Source organism: Ceratotherium simum, chromosome 15 (assembly GCF_057802395.1).
Source record: "Ceratotherium simum simum isolate JZ-2026a chromosome 15, ASM5780239v1, whole genome shotgun sequence".
In the NCBI taxonomy this organism is placed as follows: Eukaryota; Metazoa; Chordata; class Mammalia; order Perissodactyla; family Rhinocerotidae; genus Ceratotherium; species Ceratotherium simum.
This window is the reverse complement of record NC_141914.1, coordinates 43,223,021-43,250,600: the sequence shown is the minus strand read 5'-3', so window position 1 is coordinate 43,250,600 and position 27,580 is coordinate 43,223,021. Positions and strand designations below refer to the sequence as shown.

The following is a 27,580-nucleotide window of genomic DNA, read 5'->3' as shown; positions in this document are numbered from 1 at the left end:
ATTTTAAATATGTGAATACAGTCATGATTAAAAATGTGTGATGGATTTCAAAATAAAAAGTTTTTAAAAATGCGCAATACGACTCTATCGTCTTCAAGATAAAGCCCAGGACCTCCGCATGGCTTTTGCAAGGCAGGTGGGGAATTTCAGGATCTGACTCTTGACTTTCAATTCCCTATATGTACCACGGTCAACATGATACATACCAGGCAGGAATGTTAATGCAATCTCAGGATTCATAAATAGAAGGAGGTGATAGTTTTCCCATCCTCAACACTAATCAGGTGACACTAGAAGTACTATATTCAGAAAAATAGAATTGTACAGTGTTTAAGAGTGTAGACTCAAATGTAGGCTGCCGGGGTTCATATCCTGGCTTCTCTGATTACCAGCTCTGTGACTTTGGGCAAGTTATGTCGCTATGCTTTAGTTTTCTCATTAGTAAGATGGAAATGATAAGAGTATCTGTCTTTTTTTGTGGCAATTAAATTAATTAAAATATATACAGCACTATTAAATAATAAATTTTACTATTACTATGCCCATGATACTTTAGGGGAGACATTAACCAGTGGAGCATGGCCTGAGGAGGTGACTAGAATAAGAAAAGAAACTGAGATCCTGTTATGTGAAGAACAGTTGGATAACAAGAAATTCATTGTGAAGAAGTGTTGGCAGCATACTACAGCTGTACTGAAACATCTGGAAAGCAATTCAGAGTGTAGAGCCAGGAGCAATAGTGGCACACTAGGAAGACAGATTCTAGTTCAAATTATGGAAATATTTTCCATCAAATAGAAGTGTCCAACAATAGGAGGGGTTGTTTCCAGAGAAAGTGGATTTCCCACCGCTAGAGTTGTTTAATCAATAGCTGGATAACTCCTTGTTTAGAGTATTCTACAGGGATTGAAGCATCAGAAACAAGGGAGAAGAAGAACTTCTAAGGGTCTTATGAGTCTCAGATGACAAAGGGCTTAACCTATCAGTAAATAGGTTTTCATAGTAATTGATTGTTTTTGGTAAATTCTATAAAGCGTAAATATTTGTGTCACTAACTAACACCAGCTTAAGTTGATCTCTCATCTAGTTTCCCTCAATAAACCTGTTTACCCAGTGCTGTGTAAACTCCAGATCTAGGACATACCACAGAACCTGAAATAGTCTTCCTGCTCCCATGATTCATGATGGACAATTCTAGTCAAATATCCTCAAGTGGCATCTATCTATGGTTATTGCAGCTGCATTTCCTTTTGTTTCTTACAGAAGTTCCTTGGAAAAAACAGTTACCATTTTCTTTCTCTACAATTTGCTTGCAGTGTTTATTTTCATTCATTGACATGTTTTGAAAGCAATACAGTGAAAGCAAATTTGAATCAGTTTAAATAAAGTGAGAAAGTTTAGAAATAAAAAAAATGGGTCAGCAAGGGCTGGCCCGGTGGCATAGCAGTCAAGTGCGCACACTCTGCTGCAACAACCCAGGGTTTGCAGGTTCAGATCCCAGGCGTGCACCAATGCACTGCTTGTCAAGCCATGCTCTGGCGGTGTCCCATATAAAGTGGAGGAAAATGGGCACGGATGTTAGCCCAGGGCCAATCTTCCTTGGGAAAAAAAGAGGAGGGTTGGCATTGGATGTTAGCTCAGGCTAATCTTCCTCACAAAAAAAAAAAAAATGGGTCATCTTTTGACCTGATACAATTGAAGCTTTGAGATAAAGCCATTAGGAAGAGCTACTCAGTTGAGTTCTTTCTATATGCCAATAATAATTCCACTTTTAAAATAAAGAAACAGACTAAGCTATGCTTAATTGCCAACTCAAAGCCACAAAGTCAATAAGGGGGAAAACAGAGAGTCATACACAGTGACCAACAAAGATGGAATGCACTTGCCTCCAAGCCTGTCTCACTTGTGCCATGACCCACTCTTCACTTGTTCCGGGCTCACTCCCGGCATCATAGAGCCAAGCATGTCTCAGATCATGAAGCAGGGGAAGCCTGTGTGTCGTTCTCCATGGTCCTGAACCACCTTTCACCCTTCAGACTGTACTGAGGCCAGTCTTGGAATCTGAATATAATCCTTGATGTTAGAGTTTGTACTTGCACTTCACTCTTTGATCTGGATTTGTCTGCTGATTCTGGACTAGCCAGTTAGAATGTTCCTCCCTGTAGTTCCAACGCTCTCGAATGCAACTCCTGGCACCTACCACTAGACTCTACCTTACCAACACCACCACAAGAGGGTTGTTAGAATTTAATCATCAGTTTTTCAGCTGAGGTGACAAGGCACATTGTGCTGTGATTGGTTACAAAGGGCACACATTAAAGCTGGTGAATAGCTGGGAGTCTATGCTGCAGCCTGACCTTCAGGACCAGGGAATGCCCATGGAGTGGAGCATAAAGGAATATATGTCATGAAGGGGAAAGGATTAAGAATCATTGATTTGAAAGAGAACCTTATTTTATATTGATACTTAAGGAACAAAAGGAAAGTGCAATGACGAATATCACTGCACCAAGTATCAACTCTTTCTAGACTTGGTTTTCACAGCTCTTCGTAGTCTAGCTACACAACATGGACCATCCACTTAAAGAAGATCCAACTTCCCACCGAACCCCCAGATACTGTGCTCACTAATGTGAGCCTATTTGATTGTCCTTCTCAGAAAGTCTTCCAAACATTCTTCATCTTCTTTGGCTATCAATTTCCACCTACTCCAGAAAACTTTCCCTAAAGTTCACCCTTATTTCACACTCCTTGAAGCACGGCACTTGGAACCTGTGATATCTTTCTTCAGTTTACCTACAGAAAATAGAAAGCCATTGACAGATGTTAAGCAAGGAAATAATCTGATTAAATGTATGATTTAGAAAAAATAATCCTAGAAGAATAGTACTAGAATAGATGAAGATTAAAAACATAAAGTAACGTGACTTTTTCTTTCACAGTCTGTAAATTAGAATCCAAATAAAATTCACGCATCACAATTGGTCAATAATGTCCTTTAAGTCTCATTTAATCTATAGAATTCTTTTTCTCTATCTTGTCTTTGCAATTTATTTATTAAAGACTCCAGGTCATCTGTCCTGTAGAGTTTCTCACAGTCTCAATTTTGCTGATTGCATCCCCACAGTACTTTGTAACATGTTCTTCTGTCCTCTTTATTGTCTCTTACTTGTTCATTTGTTCTAGGGGATTGATCATATTCAGGTTAGGTTTTTAGGGGGAAGACTAATTCATAATGAATATTGTGGTTGTCTCTCTTTTTTGATAATAACAATCACTGATGATCAAGGTCTAGATCCATTAGCTCCTTAAGAGTTGAAAAATGATGATACCTTGATTCTAATATCCCATCCTCATTAATTAGGTGAAATATTTCTATAAAGAGAAACTTTACCTACTATTTGGTTTCCCAGTGCTTTAGTTAATATAGGAAATGTAGGATATATGATGGATTCTTTCCCTATACTTACCAGTTTTCAATATAATAAGTTGGTTCCCTAGCATCTTCTAACGGTGACCAATTAGTTTTTTTTTAAGTAATACTGTGAAATCATGAGTTAAACATATTTGCTATACTTTCATCGATTTAGTCGTTATCCTGATTGATTCTGAAATTGTCCTGTCTTTGTTCAATCTTCAAGTTGGTCCCTGAGTTCTTTTGAAACATCCTGATAGTCTTTGATAGATGCCTTGCTATCTGGTGTGATTCATCTTGCATATTTCCTGTCCCAGAAACGGAACCAGCCTTTTCCCTAAGAAATCTTTGTTCATTTCAGGAACAATGCTGGCAAAAATACACTTTTTCCAGCAATCTTGACCCATCCTGAACACGTGTTACATCCCTGTACTTCATCCCAACCCCCCACCTCTAAAATGAAACTTGGGGATGAAATGAGGGATTGTATGGTTCTCACGAATAGGATGACCGATGGGTTTAGGCCCAAAAATGGCTGAAGTTCAGGGATGTCTGTGACATACATTACTTGGTAGCAATAATAATCAAATAATGTTATTATAATTTGAAGTGGCTATTTTGACACAGCCAGATCAATATGTGCTGCTGTAGGGCAAGCCAACCAGTCAGGAGGCTATTCAAGTAATCCGGGATAGGCAGCATGATAGGCATTGGAGTCAAACTGACCTGGGTTTAAATCCGAAATATGCCACTTGCAAGTTGCATGACCTTGGGCTATTACTTACCCTCTCTAAGCCTCAGCTTCCTTATTCATAAAATGCAGTAGTGATAACATCTACCTGATAGGGTTGCCAGTGTAATGCCTGTAAAACACAGGGCCCATCACATGGCAAGTTCTCAATAAAAGAAAATAGTGATTATTTTTGATGTATTTTTTTAATTTTTTGTTTATTGCAGTAACATTGGTTTATAACATTGTATAAATTTCAGGTGTACATCATTATACTTCTATTTCTGCATAGATTACATCATGTTCAACACCCAAATACTAACTACAACCCATCACCACACACCTGTGCCGAATTATCCCTTTCACCCTCCTCCCTCCCCCCGTCCCCTCTGGTAACCACCAATCCAATCTCTGTCTCTATGTGTTTGTTTATTATTGTTATTATCTACTACTTAATGAAGGAAATCATATGGTATTTGACCTTCTCCCTCTGACTTATTTCACTCTGCATAATACCCTCAATGTCCATCCATGTTGTCACAAATGGCTGGATTTCATCGTTTCTTATAGCTGAGTAGTATTCCATTGTGTATATATACCACATCTTCTTTATCCATTCGTCCCTTGATGGGCACTTAGGTTGCTTCCAAGTCTTGGCTATTGTGAATAACACTGCAATGAACACAGGGGTGCATGTATCTTTATGCATTGGTGTTTTCAAGTTCTTTGGCTAAATACCCAGCAGTGGAATAGCTGGATCATATGGGAGTTCTATCCTTGATTTTTTGAGGAATCTCCATACTGTTTTCCATAGTGGCTGCACCAGTTTGCACTCCCACCAGCAGTGTATGAGAGTTCCCTTCTCTCCACATCCTCTCCAACACATGTTGTTTCCTGTCTTGTTAATTATAGCCATTCTGACGGGCATGAGGTGATATCTCATTGTAGTTTTGATTTGCATTTCCCTGATAGTTAATGATTTTGAACATCTTTTCATGTGCCTGTTGGCCATCTGTATATCTTCTTTGGAGAAATGTCTGTTCAGGTCTTTCGCCCATTTTTTAATTGGGTTGTTAGTTTTTTTGTTGTTGACATGCATCAGTTCTTTGTATATTTTGGAGATTAAGCCCTTATCAGATGTATGGTTTGCAAATATCTTCTCCCAATTGTTAGGTTGTCTTTTCGTTTTGTTGATGGTTTCCTTTGCTGTGCAGAAGATTTTTAGTTTGATGTAGTCCCATTTGTTTATTTTTTCTATTGTTTCTCTTGCCCAGTCAGACATGGTGCTTGAAAATATGCTGCTAAGACGGATGTCGAAGAGCATACTGCCTACTTTTTCTTCTAGAAGTTTCATAGTTTCAGGTCTTACATTCAAGTCGTTAATCCATTTGGAGTTAATTTTTGTGTATGGTGTAAGGTAAGGGTCTACTTTCATTTTTTTGCATGTGGCTATCCAGTTTTCCCAACACCATTTGTTGAAGAGAGTTTCTTTTCTCCATTGTATGTTCTTGGCTCCTTTGTCAAAGATTAGCTGTCCATAGATGTATGGGTTTATTTCTGGTCTTTTGATTCTATTCCATTTATCTGTGTGTCTGTTTTTGTGTCAGTACCATGCTGTTTTGGTTACTATAGCTTTGTAGTATATTTTGAAATCAGGGAGTGTGATACCTCCAGCTTTGTTCTTTTTTCTCAGGATTCCTTTACTTATTTGGGGTCTTTTGTTGTTCCAAATACATTTTAGGATTCTTTGTTCTATTTCTGTGAAAAATGTTGTTGGAACTTTGATAGGGATTGCATTGAATCTATAGATGGCTGTATGAAGTATGGACATCTTAACTATGTTAATTCTTCCAATCCAAGAGCATGGAATATCTTTCCATTTCTTTGTGTTTTCTTCAATTTCTTTCAGAAACGTTTTATAGTTTTCCCTGTACAGCTCTTTCACCTCTTTGGTTAAGTTTATTCCTAGGTATTTTATTCTTTTTGTTGCAATTGTAAATGGGATGGTATTCTTAATTTCTCTTTCTGCTACTTCGTTGTTAATGTATAGAAATGCAACTGATTTTTGTATGTTGATTTTGTATCCTGCAACTTGACCATATTCGTTTATTACTTCTAAAAGTTTTCTGGTGGATTCTTTAGGGTTTTCTATATATAAAATCATGTCATCTGCGAATAGTGACAGTTTCACTTCTTCCTTTCCAATTTGGATCCCTTTTATTTCTTTCTCTTGCCTGATTGCTCTGGCTAGGACTTCCAGTACTATGTTAAATAGGAGTAGTGAGAGTGGGCATCCTTGTCTGGTTCCTGTTCTTAGAGGGATAGCTTTCAGTTTTTCACCATTGAAGATGATATTAGCTGTGGGTTTCTCATATATGGCCTTTATTATGTTGAGGTACTTTCGTTCTATACTCATTTTATTCAGAGTTTTTATCATAAATGGATGCTGTATCTTGTCAAATGCTTTCTCTGCATCTATTGAGATGATCATGTGATTTTTATTCTTCATTTTATTAATGTGGTGTATCATGTTGATTGATTTGCGAATGTTAAACCATCCCTGCATACCTGAAGTAAATCCCACTTGATCGTGGTGTATAATCTTTTTAACGTATTGTTGTATGCGATTTGCTAGTATTTTGTTGAGGATTTTTGCATCAATGTTCATCAGTAATATTAGCCTGTAGTTTTCTTTTTTTGTGTTGTCCTTGTCTGGCTTTGGTATCAGGGTAATGTCGGCTTCATAGAATGAGTTAGGGAGCTTCCCACCCTCCTCAATTTTTTGGAAGAGTTTGAGAAGGATAGGTATTAAGTCTTCATTGAATGTTTGGTAGAATTCACCAGGGAAGCCGTCTGGTCCTGGACTTTTATTTTGGGGGAGGTTTTTGATTACTGTTTCAATCTCCTTACTGGTGATTGGTTTATTCAAATTCTCTACTTCTTCTTGATCCAGTTTTGGAAGGTTGTATGATTCTAAGAATTTATCCATTTCTTCCAGATTGTCGAATTGGTTGGCATATAGCTTTTCATAGTATCCTCTTATAATCTTTTGTATTTCTGAGGTGTCTGTTGTAATTTCTCCTCTTTCATTTCTGATTTTACTTATTCGTGCCTTCTCTCTTTTTTTCTTGGTGAGTCTAGCTAAAGGTTTGTCAATTTTGTTGATCTTTTCAAAGAACCAGCTCTTGGTTTTATTAATTTTTTCTATTGTTTTTTTGGTCTCTATTTCATTTATTTCTGCTTTGATTTTTATTGTTTCCCTTCTTCTACTGATTTTGGGCTTGGTTTGTTCTTCTTTTTCCAGTTCCTTTAGGTGCATTGTTAGATTGTTTATTTGAGATTTTTCTTGTTTGTTGAGCTGGGCCTGTATTGCTATAAACTTTCCTCTTAGAACTGCTTTTCTTGTATCCCATAAATTCTGGCATGTCGTATTTTCATTTTCATTTGCCTCCAGGTATTTTTTGATTTCTTCTTTGATGTATTCATTGACCCAGTCGTTGTTCAGTAGCATTTTGTTTAATCTCCACGTATTTGTGGCTTTTCTGATTTTCTTCCTATAGTTGATTTCTAGTTTCATACCGTTGTGCTCGGAAAAGATGCTTGCTATTATTTTAATCTTCTTAAATTTATGAAGACTTGTTTTGTGGCCTAATATGTGATCAATCCTGGAGAATGTTCCATGTGCATTTGAAAAGAACGTGTATTCTTCGGTTTTTGGATGGAATGCTCTGTATATATCTACTAGGTTCATCTGTTCTAGTGTATCATTTAAGGCCAATATTTCCTTATTGATCTTCTGTTTGGATGATCTATCCATTGGTGTAAGTGGAGTGTTAAAGTCCCCTACCATTATTGTGTTACTGTCTATTTCTGTTTTTATGTCTGTTAATAATTGCTTTATATATTTAGGTGCACCTACATTGGGTGCGTAGATATTTACAAGTGTTATATCCTCTTGTTGGATTGTTCCCTTGATCATTATGTAATGCCCTTCTTTGTCTCTTTTTACAGTTTTTGTTTTAAAGTCTATTTTGTCTGATATGAGTACTGCTACCCCAGCTTTCTTTTTATCGCCATTTGCATGGAGTATCTTTTTCCATCCCTTCACTTTCAGTTTGTGAGTGTCTTTAGGTCTGAAGTGTGTCTCTTGTAGGCAGCATATATATGGGTCTTGTTTTTTTATCCAATCAGCCACCTTATTCCTTTTAATTGGAGCATTTAGTCCATTGACGTTTAAAGTAGCTATTGATAAGTATGTACTTACTGCCATTTATTTTTGATATTTTATTATTGTTGCAAAAATTGATATAGTGACAAAGGGCATATTCTGAAATAATCCAAAACACTAGCCACTATCCACATGTGGCTGTGGAGCACTTCAAATATGGTTAATCTGCCTTGCTACATGTTAGAAGTATAAAACATGCACTGAATTTCAAAGCCTTAGTTAAAAAAATGTAGATTATGGCATTAATGATTTTTATTTTTACTACATGTTGAAATGATAATATTTGGGGTATATTAGGTTAAATAAATTATATTATTTTAATTAATCTCTTCTGGTTTTTTTATTCTTTTTAATGTGAATACTAGAAAATTTAAAATTACATATGTGGTTCACATTATACTTCTATAGGACAGTGGTTCTCTAGAGACAGTAAAGATGATATTATATCCCAGAGTTTGGTGACTGAGTGGATGAGGCATGAAGAACAGGGAGCTCACCTCTTTCATTCATCCCTGTGCATCCAACATCTAATATGAAACATTCTTACATACATGCTTCTTAATGGATTGGTGTCCATTTTTTTGAGAAAACAACTATGTACTTTGGCCACTTTCCCCTACTTGAGAAGGGGCAGTTCTTCTGGCTCTTATAGCAGATGTTGGTCTAGATAACCAAATCAGTTCCTTTTGGGGAGAGACTTACGTTGATTAGTACCTATTATGTTCCAGACACTTAACATGTCTTCTCACTTAATAATAAAACAATTGGTGGACGTAGACATTACAGCTTTCATTTTTATAGATAGGGAAATTGAGATTCAGAGAGCTTACTTAACTCATCCCATGACACAGAGAAGGGAAGGAAGGAAAGTGAGAAGTAAAAGCGATCCCATTTGCCTCCTTGATCCGTGCAGCCTCTTTCCACATTGAGTGACCATTTAGTGGTAGATGTGGTATTGAAGAATACATAGGATTCCAAGTTCTGTCAGCCACTCATCTTCTTAGGTGGTTTCTCTCAGTCCCTTGGGTTCTTAGTCCATAATGCAGAACCCAAGATCCTATAGGCTACAAAATGCAGGAGATGCGAGCTCTTTAAGCAAGCTATTCCAAGGAATTTATATTATTTATAGGGCTTCGTCAGCAACTGAATCATCATTATATCAGGTATTTTCCAGACAACTGTGAAAACATAGGTTTAAAAAGGACCAAATATCTAATGTAATATTTCTCAAGAGTCTTTCACCATAGAATCCAAACAGTTTGAATAGGTTTTATTTTGATCTGTAGCCATCAAAAAAAGAATCCCTACTCCCGTTGCTGTTTTTTTTTCCTTTCTTGCATCTTTAAGTACAGCCCCTTCTACTAGGTCAAAGCAGGATTTAGAATTTAAAATATCTTTTCTTGGGGCCTCCCTGGTGGCGCAAGTGGTTGGGTGCGTGCGCTCTGCTGCGGCAGTCTGGGGTTCCCCGGCCTGGGCACGCACCGACGCACTGCTTGGCAAGCCATGCTGTGGCACCGTCCCATATAGAGTGGAAGAGGATGGGCATGGATAGTAGCCCACGACCTGTCTTCCTCAGCAAAAAGAGGAGGATTGGCAGAGGTTGGCTCAGGGCTGATCTTCCTCAAAAAAATATATATGTATATATCTTTTCTTTTGCCTGCTTAGTGCCTTTTGCATTATGAAGACTTGCTTTTACAATTAGACCCACTTGGGTTTTACCTACATCCTTAAAAAAACTATCCAAGAAAACCAAAAAACAACAAGTCTCAATATTGGCATGTGGCCTAGAACACCTCTCATATCTCTTCCACCTTTAAAATGCTAGTATTCAATGATTTTTCTGAATTCTGTCTCAAATCCCTTCAGTCAGGATAATGGTCTTAATTTGGCCTATTAGATATATTAGGGTAAACATTTAAATAAATGTTTATTTATATGTATATAAATAAATAAATAGCTATGTATAAATAAATAGCTGCCAATTATGTCAGGTTCATTATTTTAATTAATCCTCACAGAAAATTTTGAAGGTTGCGTTAATATTCTCACTTTATATATAAGGAGATTAAGACTCAGAGAAGTTAATTAACTCACATCCAATGTAATATTGATAGCAAAAGGGCAGAAATGGAGCTTGAACTCAGTTTTCTCCACTCCCAGAGCTCACAGTTTCTTGCCACTATTCCACTTGGCAATAAAAGACATGGATAAACCAAAGGAATTTTTGTCCTTTTGGCAAAAAGAAAGGGCTGGCCTACTCAATTTGAGGCTGAGAACACTGAGTTCAGGATGCTGGTTTCCTCCAGGAGTAGAATTTTACACATTATCAGTAATCAGTTCAGAGTGACTACTGGGAGAGGCTATGTACAAATTTAATTATAGTTCACCCAGTGACCACCCCAGTTGGAAAGAGTAGGATCTACAAACCACATTTTCTTGCCCCCAAAATATCTCCCTTACCATCTGCCATAGCACCTAAAATTTCCACTATCACAGCTCCCCCTTGGGACAAAGTGGTGGTTTAACAATTGGGTTAGAGATGGGACTCTGTGGGGAGGCAGCATAGGGAATGGGAGAAGTTAGGTAAAAAGAACCTGATTGGAATCCTGACAACAAAACAGTGTTTGTGCCCAAGATGTCCAGCTCTATAGCTATGTCTGGGTCTATAGAAATCTTTTTCAAGGGTCGTTGGGGGGCTTTCATTTTGCCTTCCCATTTGGTGCTTACTTTCTCTTCCCACTGCTTTACGAGATTCCCACTAGCATTACTGAGTATCTCATTTAAGAAATCAACAGAATGTAAAATAGAAAGAAATGATATCTAACCAAAGACAAATTAGAAGTCAAATAAGTCATAGGAACAGACCTTGATAGTAATTTTCCAAAGCAGAACAAAATAAAATTTTCAGATGAAAGGAAACTTAGTCTCACCTCTCTCAATCCCCTCGTGTTACATCTGAGGAATAGAAGGCCAGGAGGCAGAGGGCCCCAATTACAGACTCGTCAGCAGCAGAGCTAGTGCTTACTCTTTCTCCATTCTTCTCTCCATGAAAAATTAAAGATCACATTTATGAATGTCTATTGAATATATTTAACTGTATGAACCTTTACACAAATTCTATTCTCTTCCAAATCTAACATATATTTTACCCATTCTTAAGTGGTAATAATGATAACATACAGTTAATTCCTCCCATGTTGTACTTTTCATATATTAACTCACATATATTGTATATAATGTCATATATATTCATATATTAACATATATATATTAACTTGCATATATTCATGTTACATATATTATGTACCGATATATATGTCATTATTACATATAGTATAATGTCATTATTATATATAATCTATAGTATAGATTATAGTATCACAAAGCACACCACATATGTTAACTCAATCTTCACAAAAACTCTATGAGGCATATATTATTATTATCATCCTCATTTTACAGAAGGAAAATAGAGATGGAAAAGTGTTAGAAACTTGCCCAAAGTCACGCAGATAACAAGGAGGAAAGCCTGCATTGGGGCCCATCCGTCATGCTCTTTACCACTAGGCTTTACTTTCTTGCCTTTTTCTCACTTCTGTCATATTCTCCTACCATCCCTCATTTTCCCTCTCTAACTCTGATGTGGTAAAGAATGTGGTACCCAACAAAGAAATAAGCTGAATGTTGGCCCCATCATTTAGCACCATTATTTCTTTGCAGTGGACTTTGGTACTTGGTTTGCCTAGCAAAAATGTGTAGATTGAGAAAATATGGGTTTTGGAGTTTGACAGGCTTGGATTGAAATTCTGACTTCACTACTTAATAGCTATGTGACTTGAGTCAATTTACTCACTTTTCTGAGTCTCAGTTCTCTCTGCTGGTAAATAGAGGGAGCTCTCATAAGTGCAACTGTCAGAATTAAATGAAACAATGCATATAAATACATTATTTATATAGGTCTAGAGAAGTACTTCATACCTTTATGGTTTTTATTGTCATTTCTAGTTCTTCTCTATAAAAAGCTCTTATTATGGTTTCCCTTCCTTGATTTTCAACTGAAATAGAAGCAAGAATTAAACTACATTCACCGAGAAGAGATGGATGGTTTCAGCATAAATCTGTCATTCGTACCAATCTAGGAGGCACGCGTCAGTTATGAGCAGGTTTTCTCACACCAGCTGTGTATGTGTGATGCCCAATAGAGTGAATGTTTAACAATTAAACTGGTTTTAAATACGTAGCATGGAAGAAATCAAACTGAACATCAGTTGTGATTATCCACTTGAAAAGCTCATTAAGAAATGAATTATGGAATAGTGGACTAATTAAGACCATGTAGAAATGTGTTTCCCATTTGTGCATAAAACTTCTTTAAAAAAATAAATCAAACAGAAGGACTTGATGTATTGGTATGGCCAATTTAGAAAAAAAAAAAACTGCTATTTCCTCCAAATGGAAAAAACTAACATTTACCGAGTGCCTGCTCAATGCCATACGTTATTTCAAATCATCTGCATGGTGATTCTTTATGATATCTGTTATTACTCTGATTTTCTTGATGAGGAAAATGAGGCTCAGGGAAGTTTAACAACGTATTTAGGTTACATCATTACTACATTGTGAAGTTGGGATTTCATTCTGAAACTTATTCAAAGTTCTTTCGACTAAGCCCTGAGATAGTCATTTCTGTTATGACTGTAGATGTGATGCAAAACGAATTACATTATTTATGAACATGCATAACAGTCTTGTATTAAAGACCCCCATCCACACTTGTCTGACCAGTCTGTCTCCTCCTCTAGACCATAAGCTCCATAAGAAAAGGGTCATGCATGTTGTATTCACCAATATGTCCCCAACACCCAGTTCAGTGCCTGCCACATATATCTTCAATAAACGTTTGTTGAATGAGGAAATGAATTAATTAAAAGAATAGAGACAAGCAACTATTGAATATACCCACTGGGAAGTCATACCTCCCTTAGGAAGAGCAGTTCCGGGATAGTGCAAACGTCCATTTGTTATTCTGACTCCTCCAAGGACTGTGCACACCTTAGAAGCAGAAATGGGTGGCTTGGTGCCCGCTACACTCAGTACGGCGCCTGGTACATAGAAGGAACTTTATAAATTTTGTCGAATGGACATCCAGATGAATTAATTTTAAAAAGTGTAGTAGTTGATTTTGGAAGAAAACATCCCAGAGACACTTAAAACTGCTCTTAATGAGAAGTACCAATGTTTTCTAAATTAAATCACTAGGTCTAAAATTATCACCCTACATTTGGCTTCTCCCTCCAACGGCCCTGAAGCCAAAACAACTCAATTCCTACGGAGAACACATCATTTGCCGTCTGCAGAGATAAAATCTCCCCCATTAGAAGCATTCCTAAATTTCTGTGCTTAGAGTGACCTTTTAAGTTGCCGCTGTGATGTCATTAGTGTTACAATTTTATGCAAGGTTAGGCGTGTAATTATGTGTTAAATAGTTCCACTGGCTCCCGCTTGCTGTTTAATAAAGCAGAGTGTATTAAGTGTCCCCCATATGCATAGCTCAAGGCCACTGACACTAGAAAACTGCATCCGCTCTGCTCTTTCTCTGCCTCATGTCCCACTCGTCCTTGCAGCTGTCACCTCAAGGTCTCAGCACTGGCAGGAAGTAAGCCACTGCACAGAGTAGCATTCATAGAACTGTTACTCTCCAGTGGAAGCTTCTGGAGGCAGGAGGAGTCTCCACAAAGACTTCGACTTAAATGAAATCAGACCCTGAGAGTCTGTACCAGCGTTTCTCACCTTGGCTGCACATCAGAATCACCTGGGCAGCTTTCTAAAAAACTACCAACACCAGGGACCCACCCCAAGAAGTTCTCACTGGTCTCGCTTGAGACCCAGGCACCAGTAGTTTTTACAGGTTCCCCCAGAGGATTCTAATGTGTGGCCAGGGTTCAGGGTCACCATCCGTATGCTCCTTTCACTCAGGATGGATATCAGAACTTAACGTGAAAGAGGAAGTATTTCGGATTTTATTATCTCAGTATCTCGGGAAACTGTTTTTCCTCTATTAAGCGCCAGTGACCGTAGGAAAAAAAAATCAATAGTCTCAATGCATAGGCACAAAGCAACTTAATTGAATTTTTTTTACAAGAAGATAAAATCCAATCCATTTGCTTTTAAAATTAATAGCAGGGGGATAAAGAAGCACACTAGTGTTAGAATGTGCCTACTATGTGCCTTGACCTGTTTGAGGTACTTTTGCATCTATTATCTCATTAATCTTCCAAGCAACTCAGAAAGGCAAGTGTTATTATTCCCATTTTTATAGCTGAGGAAACTAGGAGATGCAGAGACGTTAAACTGGTTTATCCCAAGTCCCACAGTCGGTGGGTGGTGATGCCAGGAGGCAAACAAACAAATAGGCCGCATCTGGCTGTCCTGCTCATCTTGTCATTAGGCCATGCTGCCCTTTCTAAAGAAAATCTGATTGATAATTCAGCAAGCAACGGAAACTTTCTGTCCAAGTCAATGAAAGAGACAGAGGGAGCAGGACTATCAGGAGAAGGAAAGAGAGGAGGTGGGGAGTGGGAAGAAGGAACAACATACCGAGCCAAGGGAAGGATCTGGAAGGAAACAGCTGCACCCAGCAGTAGTGAGCCACATACAGGAGGCCAAAATCAGTACCGATGGTCATGTTTTCCAGTAGATACTTAGATGGTCAAGGCAGCAAACACAACCAGTGTGTCACTGTGTGTGTTGCATTGTGCATAAGACACAGTCCTGCCCTGGAATGGCCACAGCCTAGCAGGGCATCCAGGATAAACTGTGCCTTGCTCTAACAGTGGTGAGTACCAAGAATTGGGAGCAGAGCTGAGGAAGCAGCTCATGTGGATCAGAGAAGTGGTGACGTCTGAAAAGAGGAACATTGGAAACAGAGAAACTCATTCACCAGGCAGGGAAGGGAGGCAGAGAGAAAGCACTAACTGAGTCACAGAGGTATAAACCCACAAGATGAGTGCTTGACAAATGGAAAGGGGCCCTTTATAAATTCCTGAGACAAAGAAACTGTTACATTCTCCCTGACTCCTTGCTTTCATTGAAGGCTGAGATTACGTCCTTTAGGGCTTCTAGTTTTCAGACCATACCCATCTGCAGTCATATAGTCATGGTTTTGCCAGATTCTTCCCAATTCCTGGTCATTTAATGATGGAACTAGATCCAGGTTTCTTCCCCCTGCCCACAGCCCTGTGCAGCCACTAACACAGATCTCTGTTTCATGCTAGGAGTCCAAATTACAAAATTTTATAAAGTGCTTTTTGTTTCTATATCACTGTCCTAAACACCATTCAAATGAATTGTTCCTTGTCTTACAACGTGAGCAGAGTTGAGGCAATTACTTAAGGAGTTCAGGAGGGCTGCCTTTGAGCTGAGCGAGCCTCCAAACCAGCTTCCAATTACATACTCTGGTGTTTCTTTGAAGCCTGAAATTGTTTTTAACCTCCACAGAAACTTTATACTGTTGTCCCTAAAGCAGCTACTCCTTTTCATTTTAATTAACAACAAACTTAGTAGGTTTTGAATAACAGTTTGTCTTTATGAAAGAAAACTGGAGTGAAGAAACTCCAAATCCACTTACCGGCGTAACCTAAGGAGTCATTAAGTCCCTTCCAACAAGCTTTAGACAGTTAATTAGAATAAATATATCTTTCATCTCCCCCTTTCGGTATCACCTTAAAACAACAGAGCAAGGGTGAAACGCTGGAATAATGACACACAGTCTGAAAAGTATCCTAAGTATATTAAAATCATTGCAGCCCATTTCACTTGGAATAATTTCAAAGCATTTTTATATATTTATATATGGTGTGTCTATTAAATGCTGGCTAATAACCAGCAACAGGACAGTAATTTATTGCTTTACCTTAACTTAAAATGTGCCACTTTTCTTTGTCTACTCCATGTCCCCAATCCTTTAGGAGAGACTAAAGGCATCAGAGGATTCCACCAGAGTGAATGTTCAAATAACTTCCTAAAAGTTTAAGCCAATCGTTCATTTAAGCTAATCTAAGTTCATTCAACTTAGATTAAAATCATTCTTATTTCCTGAGGGCGGACTGGTTTTAATAATGGATTTAATCTCCATTCTATTTGAGATGTTTTCAAGATGTCCAAAAAGGAACATAAACAACTTTAAATCACCCAGATCCAAGTCATTTAAAGAGCTAGCAGATTCAACTTCTAAATCTTTCTAAAATTGACTAGGACATCCATTCAGGTGTATCGTTTCATTCCACCATTTGTCCTAGGAGACCACGAGAGGAAGTATAACTTCTTGAGTCTGTACTGGTTACCAAACCCCTGCTACCTCCCATGGCCTCTGTTCCTCTATCTCTGATGCTGACCCGAGGGTTACAGGAGATCTATTCCCAGACAGTCAGGACACAATAACATAGAATATGCCTAGACTCATTCTTCAATTAACTGAATCACAAAATTTTGGAGCTGAGAGGTATCTTAGAAGTTATCTGTTTCCAACTTTCCATGTTACAGATTAAAAACAACTAAGCCCTAGAAATGGTAAGTGACTTTCTCAAGGCCACACAGCTAGTTAGTGACAAAACTGGGCCTATAACCAACCACTGACTCTGAGCACATGCTCTGAACCCTTGCTGCTCAGTGTTTTCTGCAGACCTTCAATATCGGCATCACCTGGGAGCTTGTCAGAAATGCAGAATCTCAGGCCCCACCCCAGACCCACTGAATCAGAATCCACATTGTTACAAGATCCCCAGGTAATTTGTACGCATATTACAATTTGAAAATCACTGGGCTGACCATAATGTGTCTTTCTCCAGAGAGTATGAGAATTGGAAGCAAGCAGACGTTGGTTCAAATCATGGCTCCACCTTTTCTAAATTTGAACAAGTATCTCAATCTCCTGGAAGCATCATTTGTAATCTGGAAATAATAGTACTATCCATCTCGCAGGGTGTTCATAATATAAGCATAACAGATATGTGCCTATACATCTCATGATATATGCATAGATAACATACGCAAAGAGCCTGGCATGCAGTAGCTAATAGAGTATATACTAGCTAATATTATGTCCAGTTTCATGCTTACCATTAATATTGTACTCAATCAAAAGGAAAGCCACGAGTGATTGCGCATCCATGAAGGAATCACCTTCCCTCTTTTATTCTATTAGTTCAATATTGTTTTAACTTTTATATGTGATTAAGAATTCTATGATAATTTATGTTTCTAATGCCCTAGAAAATGATTATTGTAGAAAATGAATAATAATAACTAACTACTTTTAGTGCTATGCTTGGAGATGAAAAAACTCCTCCCTAAGCCGAGTCATAATCAAAAGGACACACCATTCCTCTAATATCTTGACTCTGGATCCTAGAAACCTGGCCTCTAGGAGCCAGAGAGTATCTGCTGCCACTGCTGCTGTGATTTTCTCAGGCAGACTCAGCCACCACGGGACAAACCCACAGCTTTGGCAACAGTAGAGCATATTTAGAAGATGATGTTTCATCACCAACATGTCACATCTGTCAGCATAAAGGAAAACAGAGGAAAGGAGAAATAGAATTTTAGTATCCAAATCTGAATCAAAATTTTCGAAAAATATAGTATACTACAGAGTGAGAAACCATACCAAAATTATATTTTTGGAGAACATTTCAGAGGGAATATGAAATTAACATCAATTAGAAAACCATGTTTCCCTAAGGCAGTGGCTCTCAAGCCTAGCAGTGCATTAGAAACAACTAAAAGGCTTTTAGAAAATTGAATGCACATTTCTGAGGGAAGGGCCAGGCTTCCATGTTTTTTAAAAGATTCCCAGTTGATTTTAATGTGCAGCCAGGGTTGAGAACCGCTGCCTTACGGCAGCAGAAACCTGGTCTTATTTAAGAGAGTCAGTCTGCTGAGAGCTGTTGGTTGCTGTTGATATAGAGTTCCCAAAACTCAAAGTAATGGATTTAACTCCAGTGTGTACCTGTTCCAGGTCTTTTCGCCATTCCTCCAGGACTTCCACCATAAGGAAAGGAGCTCCTGGACCATCATCCTCTAAGATGTTTATATGGACCAGTGGCCGGACCTCTTCATCTTACAGACACGATGAGAAAAGGTAAATCACCGGGACTCTGGAGGCTTTTCAGAATCATTTAACTTAACTACCCAGAGAGGATGCCACCAGGAAAGCATTAGGCAACTGAGTTTTATGTTGTGCAAGTGTTAATGTGGGATGGGCTCTACATTTGAGGGAGTGGGTTCTGACACTTTGGCCTTCCTGCTCCTTGCACTCTCCATGCTCACTCCCCCCACATAGCTTTGCAAAGGCTGTTCCCTGTCAGAAGTGTCTTTCACACAAGCACATACACACCCACTTGTTACTTAGCTAACCCTAGCTCTGCCTTCAGATGGCCATTCAATCGGAACCTTCCTCCAGCCTCTGGACCAGCACAGACTTTGTGTTTTGCTCTCTTGAATTTCCAGCACCTATCACTGTACCTGGCCCATAGTAAATGCTAGATAAATACTGAACTGAAGTGATTAAAATTGCATCTCTAGGCACTGGACATATGGCAGGAAAGGAAAACAGAAACTGTGAGAGGGTGAGAAGAGGATGGACAAGTCCATGGAGCCCTCAAAGTCCTTGGAATAATAGCCTTGGGTAGGAGAGAAATGGGGGAATAGGAAGAAAAATTAAAAGTCAAAGGCAGTGTAAATAAAATACAAAATGGTAATTATGCAGCTCAATCCAGCTGTCCCTCTGGGTTTAGGGAGTAAATGCATTCAAAAAATTCTCTGGCCATTTCTAAATATTTGATTTCTCTCCATTTGTTTTCTTCTTCTGTGTCTCTCTCTTTCTCCTTGACCTTGTCCTGTTACTTGGGTCTGGTGAAGCTCAATTTTAAACACAACTGCCTAACCAGCATATTGCAACTTAAGCAAGGCTCACCTGCCTGCAGAATCTGATAGAAATCAGGATTGATAAATGGTGCCGGGCGCAAGAAAGACCTGAGAGAGGTTTAGTGGAATGTTGTTTTGGGAGCTGGTAATTTTATTTTTCTTTTTAAAATCTGTATTTCCCTATAGATAAAATCTTTTGAAAAAATTCTGAAAGCAAAATTGTTCTTCCTAAAAATTATATATTAGGGCAAAAATTTGGAAGCAACTTTAGTATTCACAATAGAAAGTCTGTTAAATAAATCAGGGGATGTAATATATCACTTAGCACTTAAAAATGCTTTGACGTAAGATTAACTGAAAAATCAAGTTGAAAAATTGCATACAAACTATGATTGCAGCCACAGAAAAATACAGATAGGAAAAAGCCTGGAAGGAAAAGTGTGTTTTTACTTCTCCATTTTCCAAACATATTATCTTAATTATGGAAAAAATAATGATACAATGTCAGATTACAGCCCTTAAGGCAACCAGTGTTTGAACAAAGTCCTGGTGTTCATCATGACACAAGCAGATCAACTGAAAATTTACTATCTTTGCTCATCTCTAGGTTTTCACATGCTTTTTCTCGATACTTACAGTTATTTTTTATTTGCTTTCAAGCCAAGTTGAATCATCTTTCAGCAAGATCGTTACTGTTAGACTAAAATTTCATCTGTCATTTCAAAATTCCATAGTTTGTACGTAATCTCCTCATTTCCTTAAAGAAAAAAAGTCCACTGCCAGTGATGGCAGAGAATGGCAGAGATTTTGTTGCCCTGCAGCAATATTGTGACTGTTAATGGCTAGCCCTCCTGAGATTTCGAAGGCTTCAGCAGAGTGGGTGAAGTGTGATGTATTTGCTTCACATCCTATTTATTCTCATCAAATAATTTAATTAAATACATTTTGATTTTTTTTTTTACAGACAAAGGGATTAACATTTAAGAAATTACTGTGTGCTACATCTTTACATTAACCGTTCTCCTTTCATTTAAAAGATAGGGATTATTATGCCCATTTTACAGATGGGGAAGCTGAGGTTCAGAGATTTTAAATAACTTCCAAAGGTCCAACAACTAGCCAGTGATGGAATCAGAATTTGAACCCGAGGTCATACTCTCTCTGCACCCCATGGCTTACATAGGCTCTTGTCAAACATGAGATATTTGGAGCAGCAGTGAACAGCCACACCCGCAAGGGGAAATTTGTATTAAAATACAGCCTAAAATTGCTTATCAAAGGAGATAAGAAACATGTGAATATGATATTTTGGCAATATTTGTGGAGTTAAAGGGAGCAAATAATTAGCTCCACATTCAGCACCAATAAGATTCTATGAAACTCTTAAATTACTACTTTCTTTTTTTTTATTTTCAAAGTCTGATTTCAGTAACTATGAGATTTAAAATAATTAAAATATTATTGACTATAAGAAATCATTTTCAGCAAGCTTTATTTATGCGATGGTGCTGCCGACGCTTATGAAATCAACCTATGTGGCTTTGTCCCACCAAGTCAAAGACAAACGGAAAAACAGGCAACGAATACAGCAATAGGATCTGCTGCTAAGCCGGGATCCTTACTTTGATGTTGGTTCATTTGTCTGCACCTCTTCCTTGACCACACCTTCGTCTCCTCTGCCTAATTCACAGACTCTTGTAGGATAAGACTCAGAGTTTCAAACTGACTTTGAACAACATCTATTGTTCTGCTTAAGATGCTCTGGGTGGCAGTAATCGTGGTGATAATGAAGGCGATGATGGCTAATAATGAATCTAGATAATTAAGGTCCTCAAGTTAATTATTTGGAAATAGATTAAGTGGGTTGTCTGGAAGGACTGCCCAGAACTGCTGGTAATTGTGGCACCCTCAGTTTCTTCTCAATCTGCCAATCTGTCCTCTGTGGGTCCAGCTTCTCCAGCTGTGCTCCCGCGGCAATCCCGGAGGCCAGGAGCCAAAAATCCTCGGCCCCACTCACACCACGTCTTCCCAAGACCAGAGCCAAACTTCTCAGAATATTGGCTTCCCTGGGATTCCTCAAGAGGTGGAACATCGGGAAATAGCTTACAGGCAGGCAGAGCAAGTAAGTGGAAGGAAAAGTCCACCCAAAATTCTGAAACCAAATGTTGTATAGCTCAAGGGAAGTTGAAGTCAATTTACATTTTTTCATTCTTTTAATTCAAATCAGTCCTTTTTCTGATCATCTGCTACATGCAAAACACTGATTTCTATCCTTATCCTCCCTTTCACATACACAGCAATATGAAGGAACAATTTTTTCTTCTCTGAAAAACTTCTTTGGTAGGTGAGCTTACTTTAATCCTTGTATTGCAGGTAACAAAATAAAACAATAGCAGCAATAACTAATTTAGAATTTAAAGAAGAGAGAGGTTACCAGCTAACGACATTACAGCTGAGTGTTCAGCAAATATTCTTTGCGTTGTTTTTATTAAATATTGAACTGATATAAAGGAATATTAATCACATGTTAACATACAAAGAATAATGATATAATAAACATCTGAGTACCCTTCATTGAGCTTAAAAATTTAAACAATCAGAATTTTTGAAGGCCTTGAGGATGCTTCCTTAATAGCATCCTCCTCCCTATCCCAGCCCCAATCCAGAGATAACCACCATCCCCAATTTTGTGTTTATCGTTCCCTTGCTTTTTTCTTCATGAGTTTGTCCCATTTGAATCCTGAAACAACACATAGTTTAATTTTGAATGTTTTATATAAATGGAATCATACCATATGAATTGTTCTGCAACTTGCTTTTTTCACCAAACATTATGTTCCTATGATTTATCAGTGCTGATGTGAGTAGCTGTGGCTCATTTTCTCTGCTGTGTAGTGTGCCGTTATACGAATATACAGTCATGTGCCACGTAACGACGTTCTGGTCAACGACAGACCACATAGACAGTGCTGGTCCCATAAGAGAAGTACCGTATAGCCTGGGTGTGTAGTAGACTAAACCACCTATGTTTGTGTAAGTACACTCTATGATCTTCAGGCGACAACGAAAGCCTAACGATGCGTTTCTCAGAACATATCCCCGTTGTTTTTTTTTTTTTTTAATTTTTTGTTTATTGCAGTAACATTGGTTTATAACATTGTAATATATCCCCATTGTTAAGTGGCGCATGACTGTACTACTATTTACTCATCCAACCTACTGCTAATAGACATTTGCATTATTTCCAGTTCTTTTTGTACCAGCAATGCTGCTGTAATACCTCTTGTTGATGTCGCCCTATACAAACGTTTCTCAGGATATATTCCTACCTTGGGAATGGTTGGTTCAAAAATATGCCCAGCTGCCACTTTACCAGGTAATGCCCTTGCTTCCCAAAGCAGCTGTGGCTGTGATTCCATTGCTCTGCAGCCTCGCCTCGAGTTTTCAGATCTCTAATTTCCGTCCATCCACAGGATGTTGTGCTTTCAATTCCCATTTCTTACGTCGCTAAGAAGATTGAGCCTACTTCCCCAGTCCTGTTCTCTGAAGTGCCTCTTCAAATATGTGGCCCATTTTTCTGCTCTATTGTCTTTTTCTTATTGATTTGTAGGAATTCTTTATAAAAGTCTATATTAACCCTTTGTCTGTTTGTTGTGTGCAAATAGCTTCTTCCAGTTTGTTACTTGTGTTTTCACTTTCTTTATGATATTTTTTCATGAACATTATGTTCTTGATTTTAATGTGTTCTGAGTTAGCCATTTTTTGAACATTTTGAAATTCCTTCCTACTCCAAGTTCAAAAGGGTATGCTCCCGTACAGTTTTCTTACTATTCTGTAGCTTCGCCTTTCACAATTAAGTCTTTAATCATCTGGAGTTGACTTTTGTGTATGGTGTGAAGTGGGCATCCAAATTTTTTTTTCTGTATGGATAACCAATTGCCCCAGCACCTTTTGGATGGTTTATCCTTCCCCAGTGATCTGAAAGCACACATGTATCCATATAAATTTTAAAATCAGCTTGTCAAGTCACACCTGCCCCACTTTCCAAAAAAACTCTTGGGATTTTTAATTGGAATTTTATGAAAGCTATTAATTAATTTGTGTTAAATTCACATCTCTGATATGATTAATCTCTACATTAAGTCTTCCCTAGTATCTCCCAAAGTTTTATAATTTCTCCAAACAGAACTTGCACATAGTTCATTAGATTTATTCCTAAGTACTTTCTTTTTTTAATATTTAAATTACATTTTCTACTTTGGCAGGTATATGGAAAGGCAAATGGTATATCAACTTTTGTTTCAACTATGCTAAATTTTCTCATTAATTGTAATAATTTTTCTGTAGATTCTTTTATATTTTCTTCATAATTATATCATTGGTGAATAATACATTTTTTTTCTTCTTTATCAGTAAATATACCATTGATTTACTTTTTCTTGCCTTATTATACTAGCTAGTAAATTATGAATAAAATAGGTGATAATGAACATCTTTGCTTTGTTCCTGCTCATAAAGTGGATTCTTCAAACATTTCGCCATTAGTTATCGTTTACTCTAGGTAATTGCTCTAAACCGTTTATCACATTAAGGATGTTCTTATCTATTTCTATTTTCATAAGAGTTTTTATCACAAATGGATGTTAAAATTTATCAAATACATTTCTCCATATGTATTACATTATCATATGATTGTAACCCTTCAATGTATTCATGTAATATATTCCATTAATAGATAATCAAATGATGATCAACATTATATTTCTGGGATAGCCTTAACTTGATCATGATGTATTTTCATTTTTACATATGCAAAATTTAGTGAGCTAACTTATTTTTTAAATTTTTACATTTATGTTTATGAGTGAAATTGGCCTGTAATTTTCCTTTTTGTGGTGTCTGATTTGGTTTTGGTATCAAAATTTGCTAATCTTAGCAAATAGGTTGAGTAGCATTCCATCTTTTTCTATACCCTGGAATCATTTGTATAATATAGGTAAAAATACCTATAAATCATCAGAGCCTGGTATTTCCATTATGAGGATATTTTTCATTTATGATTCAATTTTTTAATGATTTAGAACTATTTAGATTTTCTCGTTACTTCTGAATCAGTTTCAATAAGTTTCATATTGGTAAGAATTTGCTGTGTATTTCAGTAAGTTATATATTTCATAGTTTTCACGTGTCTTGCTATAAAGTTGTTTTAAATATCCCCTATTATCTTTCTAATCCATTCTGTATCTGTTACTTATGGTTTTTTAATTTCTGATATTTATTTGGGCCTTCTCTATTTTTTTCTTGATCAGTCTTGTCTCAGGTTTGTCTATTTCATTAGTCTTTTCAAAATTAGCCTTTGAATTCATTGATCTTTTAATATAGTTTAATTTTTATTTCATTTATTTCTGCTCATGTTTATTATTTCCCTCCTTACACTTTCTTTTAATATATTTTGTTAATCTTTTTATAACTCCCTGAGTTGGATGCCTAGCACATTAATTTTCAGGCTTTCTTCTTATATAATGTAAGCATTTAAGATTATATATTTCTAAATATGCATTGCTTTAGCTGCATCCCACTAGTTGCTCTATACTATTTTTCTTATCGTTCAGTGATAAATACGTTCTAATTTATCATGTTTTATTCTATGACCCATGAGTTTTTTGGAACTATATTTTTATTTCCATAGATAGAGTCATTCTAGTTATTTATTTCTACCAATGTTGCACTGGAGGCAAATAATGTAGTCCATGGAAAGATATTGCTTCTCAAACGTTGTTTAGGTTATAAGGATACCCTAACTTATCTGAATGAGTCACATAATTTTCTGTTCTATATTTTTCACTAAAGATTTTTATCAACTTTAATATGCTAACAGATCAGGTAAAAATAAGAATCAGAAATTAAGATATCATTGGGAAATTGTGTGATCTGATACGTTAAAGGCAGGACTAAAATGAATTAACTCCTACTTTCGTTTCCATAATTTTGCTCTCATCCTTAGTCTCTTATGCATCAAATAATATTGTAAGACTTCCTAGGAAGTCCTGTGTATTAATAAGTTGACTATAATAATATTAGGTCCGTGGACAAAACCCCTCATATTAATGACTATATTAAGTGTGACTGTCATTTGTTCCTAAACTCAAAAGCACATTTCTCCCAAGGGAATGTACACTTTAAAAGATTGAAAACAGAATAATAATTAATCAAATTGGACCTACCAGCTCAAGGAAAATTTATGAAATCTGGAACTAATAGAAGATGAGGCTATACATACAAAGAAGCATGTCTCAAAAACATACAAGGCTTTGGTGGGCAGAAGACAGAACAATGTCTGTTTCGATCAAAGCCACTCCCAGCTCTGCCATATGAGATAACAGATTGAGTGTTCCCGGAGCGAAAACACATAGCAACTCTGCTTGTTTCAGCTCAGCTGGCACTCAGCAATCCATTACCCCCCAGATTCACTCTCATAGGACCTAAGCGAAGGCACTTTTCTTTGAAGTCTGGAAACTAGAGCTCTCAGTGCCTGGTAAGCTTGAAGTTTTGCTTAGAAGGAATACTAAATTTGTTGGTGGTAGAGTCCAATGGGCACCGATAAGAAGAGAGAAGCCAGGAGTCTAATCTAGCCGTTGTTCCCTGATTTGTTTGGTTTCAATTGGCCATTTGGCCTCCCTATGCTGGCTACCTCACAACCTAAGTATATAGTAGCCATTTCTAGCCCACACAAAACGAATATAATTTGTGAGCCTAATAAATGGAAGAGACTGAGCCTATAATGATGAATGTGGTCTGGCTCTAACTCTTGAGCAGCTCATTATTCATTGGGCCAGAGTGGCATAAATATAAACATTCAGTATGTTAAGTATCATATGTTAGTTTCGGAAGGGTCTTTCCGAGGTAATTTCAGAGAGACATAATTCTTTGCTTCTAATTCATATCCTCCTTACTTCACTTTCCTATGCCTCCCAGTGCCCCCTAACCTCTCTGACAGCTTCAGGACATCTTGCAGACCTGTCTCCCTGCCCTCTCTGTGTTCCAGTACCCTCGCTGTCTTTTGTTTCTCTGACTACCTAGAGAGTCTCATTACAACCCACTGTGCTAATTGTTACTTCCGGATTCAAATGATGCCCACATCTAAATCTTCATCTCCTCTGCCACTGTTTTTTTTCAACCCCTCTGAAACACTGAGAGTTTCAGAATCAGTCTCTTTCCCTCCAGACATAAACCTTTCTAAATAACCAACCACACTAACATGAGTGATCTTTCTAAAGTACAAGTATAATCATATCACTTCGTTGCTTAAATTCTTTTGATGGCTCCTCTAACTTCAGAAGACACACAAGATCCTTTATCTCTGGCTCTTGCATATCTAACCATCTCACTGCCTACCATCCCCTACCCACCGGATCCTGGAATCCAACCACACTCAACTACCCCTACTCTCTCACATTCTGCCTGGATACCCTTCCCCTTCTCAATTGTTTGCTCATCAGACAGTCAGTTGAGTCTGTCACAGGACCCTTAGCCATTGCCACTTAAACCAAGTTACAGCCTCCAACTGGAAGCCTTCTAAACCACCTTCATGCTAATACATCATAGCCCTGGGTCAAATGATCTATTAATAATCCTCTGAATGCCCACTTCACAGAATGCCCAATATAGTGATAGCCAATTTGTCTGAAGAAAATTTGCCAAAGAATCTATTTGCCAGACAATCCTTTTGGTGAATTTATCAGATTTAGCTTTATACCAAAAACTTTGTATAATTATTGCAACCCTACATAGTTCTGTGGGTTAGCGGGAACCAAAAAGGCTGCAGGGGGCCCAGATTTGGGGCCTTCAGATTCTCCCTCTCTGTATCTCAGTCTCTGCAGCCATTGTCCCTTTATCTCTCTGCCCCTCTGTCCTTCCCTCAGTGTTTCCCGACACTCTTTGCCTCCAATCTCCCGTTCCCTCTGTCCCGTGATCTTCCCCCACTACCCCTGCCCCAGCCTTGCCCTACTCTCTCTGTTCGTTAGTTTCCCCTCCTCTCTGCCCCTGGGTTTCCCCCTCTCTAGTATCAGTAGGCCAGACTGCACATTATGCAGATTCTCCTCTTCAACTTTCCCCCACAGAGAGTCCCACCATTCTTACCCAGATCCCTGTTATTGCAATCACAGGACCAGAGCAGAGACAAATTAAACATTTTATAAAATAATGTTATAAGGACAAAATAAAAACTGTTCAAATAAAACTTCACAGAATCTTCAAAAAGCTGTTAAAAATTCCCCTCCAAAAT

The 27,580-nt window shown here is 37.7% G+C and overlaps 1 protein-coding gene and 1 long non-coding RNA gene across 2 annotated transcripts in view; one reads left to right on the top strand and one right to left on the bottom strand.

Moving 5' to 3' along the window:
- KCNMB2 (potassium calcium-activated channel subfamily M regulatory beta subunit 2) overlaps nucleotides 1-27,580 on the top strand; it is a 107,718-nt gene that overhangs the window by 57,269 nt on the left and 22,869 nt on the right. The window contains exon 2 of the mRNA XM_087439991.1: nucleotides 18,389-18,511. Within this exon, the coding sequence (XP_087296117.1) occupies nucleotides 18,389-18,511 (123 nt within the window). The remainder of the gene's footprint in view (nucleotides 1-18,388; nucleotides 18,512-27,580) is intronic.
- On the bottom strand, nucleotides 1,607-13,481 carry LOC147915194 (uncharacterized). The gene is made up of 4 exons (XR_015554497.1): nucleotides 13,350-13,481; nucleotides 12,227-12,282; nucleotides 11,304-11,410; nucleotides 1,607-2,796 (listed from the first exon to the last, which is right to left on the bottom strand). It is a non-coding gene; the product is annotated as an uncharacterized LOC147915194 (long non-coding RNA).